The 4,363-nt window shown below is 41.0% G+C and overlaps 1 protein-coding gene across 1 annotated transcript; it reads right to left on the bottom strand.

Annotated features, from left to right (window-relative positions):
* Positions 1-83: 83 nt before the first annotated feature.
* LOC132260969 (putative phosphatidate phosphatase) lies at positions 84-4,341 on the bottom strand. Its single transcript, XM_059759411.1, has 5 exons — positions 4,231-4,341; positions 2,392-2,659; positions 1,851-2,002; positions 1,577-1,777; positions 84-1,096 (listed from the first exon to the last, which is right to left on the bottom strand). Exons 2-5 carry the CDS (start codon positions 2,579-2,581, stop codon positions 641-643), a joined length of 999 nt encoding a protein of 332 aa, XP_059615394.1. The 5' UTR covers positions 2,582-2,659; positions 4,231-4,341; the 3' UTR covers positions 84-640.
* Positions 4,342-4,363: the final 22 nt, after the last annotated feature.

Below are 4,363 nucleotides of genomic sequence, written 5' to 3'. Positions count from 1 at the left end.
CACGGAATCTCTTATTTCTTATCACGGCCGTCGAGTTATCGCGGAAAGGCAAATAATCCCGAGATTTGTGGCTTCACGTCGTCACGATAAGTGCGCTGTGTCATAAATGATTGCAGTAAAGTGAGGGCTCTCCAGGCTCACCTGGCGTTTCCTTCCTCCACAACTCGCCAGGCAGAGAGAGACAGAGAAAAAAGACACGGAAGTAACCATAGAGTAGCATATATTTTTTTCTATGAAACTTCCTTCTCGTGGATTTCATCCACCTTACATAAATACAGTAGTTTTACCAGTAAAGATAAATTCATAGGTACCATGAAATACTATTGCCTGTAGACTTCACGAGTGGAATGTTAATGTAAAAGTTCCTAAAAACTACAATTAGTTGCAATATGCATTCGATTGAATTGATCGATTCCTTTTAGAGTTAAAAATTCAAGACAATTATTGCACGTCTTAATAAAATAGGCCTAGCAAGATTTTCACAAATTCTAAGTACTACAAATTATTCATTAGTTAAAAAAAATCAATTACATTTGATAACTTACTAAACCTACACGATATTCAAAGAATGATATTTTTCCAGACGAAATGGCACAACAAAATAACCTACATATTTAAAAATCTTCTGATTGTCCTCAAGTTACAATTCCCCGTTCGTTGGTGTGTCCAGATCTCGTCTGGATATGGGCAAGGACGAGCCTTCTTTCTGCATATAACTGAACAAATCCGACACGTAGCGCACGACAAGAACGGCACAGGACACGCCAATCAGCGCTCCTCCCAGCACATCTGACCAGTGGTGCTTGTAGTCAGACACGCGGCTCAGCGCCGTGAACCAGAACATCATCAGGAAACCGAACTGCAGGACGTGTCGCACGAGCTTCGAGCCTGACCACGTCATACGCGCCTGGAGGTAAATCGACAGGTAGATTAGAGTGTAGGCAGAGAAGCTGGCGTGGCCACTGGGGAAGGAGAGGCGCATCTCCTTCAGCAGACGCTCCGTTTGGTCGTTGAAACAGTGAAAGTCCTCAATATAGAGGCCATGATTCGCAGGATCATCGCACGTGCTGCCATCAGCTCTAATTGGTTGACAAAGCTGCAAGAAAGTAGGGATTTTCATCATCAAGAAATTTGCTTCTTATAATGAATTAATGTTTTGCTTATTTTCTCACTAAATGTACATCATAATTTACTATAAAACACGGCTTACTTGTACAATACATTCCAAGATTCCGAATTATTATGAAAATAAATTATGTTAGGTAAAATAATTAGGAATTCCACCTTTTTTATACGAAATTTGATAGCTCAAATGTGTAATAAAGTCTATTTGCATATCAACTTTTTCATAATAAGAGAAAATACCAACTGATTTGATTGTTTCCGTGTAGTGAATAAAATTCAATTTGAATGTTTCGTGTCTTGAGAAGCGTGATGTTCATTGATGCTTCATATTCTGTTAATTAAATTAAACTGAATTGATGGAGGGGCACTTTATGTGAGACACTCTGTGTTTTTGCTTCACGAAGAGAAAATGCTACAATTGCGGTGAAAGCATGTCGTGAAAATTACTTACGCTGTAGAAATGTGGCCTAAGACGTCCGATTGAGTACTTGGCAATGTCGGTAGTCAATTGACTACAAGCTGCCCCGAAGCCAAAGATGCCAATCTTGATGTAGCACTGCTTGACCCACTCTGGCACATCCCAGTTGAATATCCTCACGTTGCTTGGTCTGTATCCATTCCTGGACGCTATAATGGTCTCCGTGAGAATCATCTGGCACGGCGGGAGAGAAAGGGTGGCTCGTTAATCACCGTAGATGCTGAGATAAGGCACGATGAGTACTCACAATGGATATGGGCAGAATGAGGCCTATGATGTACAACATCCAGTTCCTCACGGTGGACTCGTGGAAGGGATGCCGCAGGGACAAGTCATCGCAGAAGAAGCCGCGCTGGTAGGGCTCGCCCCAGAGGAAGAACACGAGAATTGGGAAACCCACTGAAATAACAAATATTCAGTCATTCAAGAAGTGGATACACAAAAGTGATTTATGGAGGTTGATCTCTCAAATAATTCAGCAATCACAAGTGAAAAAGACGAGATAGAGAAAATATTAGTTGAGAAAAACATATGGCTCAATTACTCGCCACTAAACTTTTCCCCCAGTGATTCTGAGAGGAGAAAAAATGCTCTCTTTCTCTGGCATCTCAAGAGGTTTTGCATACACAATATTATGAATTCATGGTGTCACTCCCTCAAGAGTGGAAGCCACTTTTTGCCAAGCACGCCCAACAGAAGCCCCAATTATTCAGCGCGACTCAAACACACTCTCAAATTCATGGCGTGATCTTTGCACACTTTATATGGCAAAAGACGTTTTCACTCACCGCAGAATAGAAGCAGAAAGTCGAAGCCGATCTTCAACAGAATCCTCTTGGACTGATCCATCGTCCGGTTGTTCTCTGTGACACTCTGGAACGACTGAACGTGGCCTGGGCGCGGATTGGCAGTGGTACTCGCACAGGTATTCCTCAGAGGCGTTCTCTCACTCTCAGCAGAGCCAATGTCACCTGTCATTCCCCGCTGATGAATCACTGCCTTCGTCACACCGACGAGATTTACGTCCTCACTTACTCACTGGCCTTCCCATTCAATCTGCGGGATCGATAAGCGACACTTCATCAATGGGAAGCGCAGAAGGAAATCATCAGCTGCCTTTAGACCTTCTCAAGGAGTTCTCGAGTTCACTGTGTGCACGGCGAAGAGAGAAGGAGAAAACTAGTTTTATGGGTAAAGTTTGCTTGTATTGTTGATATATTTTTATAGATGTTTTATCGCCTCTCTCGTTTTTTTCTGCTCTATCATGCATTTTTTCGCATCGCACATTCTTTTAATAGCCGTACAAACAAATTAGCAATGAATGAAATGTAGAAAAGAATTTTAATTAGTATAATCTTGGAGAATAATTCTTTTCTACCTTACAATAGTGAATCTCATTTTGCTGCTCTCTTTGCATCGCAAGTGAGAGAGAATGGTTCTACAATCGTTGTCATGGAGAAATTCACACAGACTTGACCTTTTGATTTTCACACGGGATAAGAAAATAATCGATGGAAGAATAGCTTCCCTAACTCCTCAAATTTTCATTTAATATCTTTAATATACACGGAAGGGAGAAATTATGCCACGCGCCTATTTTATTTGAAAGATAAACATTCAAGTGTGACAAAAATTAACCTGATAAGTCTATTTTTATAACCAAATTTGCAACTAAACGGCGATAATGTGCAATATAATAAGATAAGGCATACTTTAGATCCTGATAAGAGTGTAAATATGCAAATGGAAGGAGACGGGACATTAGAGTAAGCGGTGTAAGCCGAGTTTAAGTTAAAAATTTAAATCTTTCTCTACAATTTGTCCAGTTGAGAAAGTATTCTTAATATATTTCACGAGTCCCTCATTGTTTGTCTAAAAAAAATAATTGGGCTAAAATATAGTCACATTTTTTGATAAAAAACAGATGTGATTTTCAAAGATGAAGAGTTGATTCAGTAATAAAAAAAAACATGGAATATCACCGTATGTTTCTTATCAATTGAAGTATTTCCACTTAAAAATAGCAAATTGTCGATGTGGTTTTATCAATTGCTCGAATATTGCGTGAGAATACTGAGAAATGAATGAGAACAGGTCAGATCTCTAACACTTAACTTGTGTTGACTGCAAAGTGAGCACACCGCGAAGACATGCAGCCTTGTGTTCTGTTTTTCTTGGCAGATTCCAAGAGAAGGTTCACATATTGCGGAAGGATGCGCCGAGAGATGTGCTCTATCGCGTTTATTTTTTCAATATCAACCATCAGAGATTTATATTGAAATTCAATATAATGTTTATTGCTGCTATATGTAATTTACGCTTGTATACATAACACAGCTCATCTTCTCGTGTGGGTGGGGGAAATCCAATTTTCTCACGAGCCTCCCACTGGGATTTTGCACACTTCTCGCGTCATTGCGGGGAGAAAGTCACACTTATGCGAGCTTTTATGGGATTCTCCTCACGCCTCCCGATGAGCGTCCCGCGGGGCGCGCGATAAAGAGAGTGGCACTGACCGCATTACAGCTCTGACAGACACGAAAAGCGCGATTAAATGGGTAAATATAGGCGGAGAAATAAGTCATGAACGCGATAAAATTAGAAAGAAAGCTGGCACCGTGACTTACCGGAACCATCTGCCACCTTGCAGGGAGTGCGATTTGGGGTCCAGAGCCGAGTTTTTCAGGCCCAAACAGTGTCCGAGTGGAGTCTGTTCAGCACAGCAATCAACAGTCAAAACGCGTTCCGATGTCAACCAGT

The sequence above is a fragment of the Phlebotomus argentipes genome, unplaced genomic scaffold, assembly GCF_947086385.1.
Source record: "Phlebotomus argentipes unplaced genomic scaffold, Phlebotomus argentipes genome assembly scaffold_18, whole genome shotgun sequence".
NCBI lineage: Eukaryota > Metazoa > Arthropoda > Insecta > Diptera > Psychodidae > Phlebotomus > Phlebotomus argentipes.
Note: the sequence above shows the minus strand (reverse complement) of the source record. Positions and strands in the feature narration are given on the sequence as shown.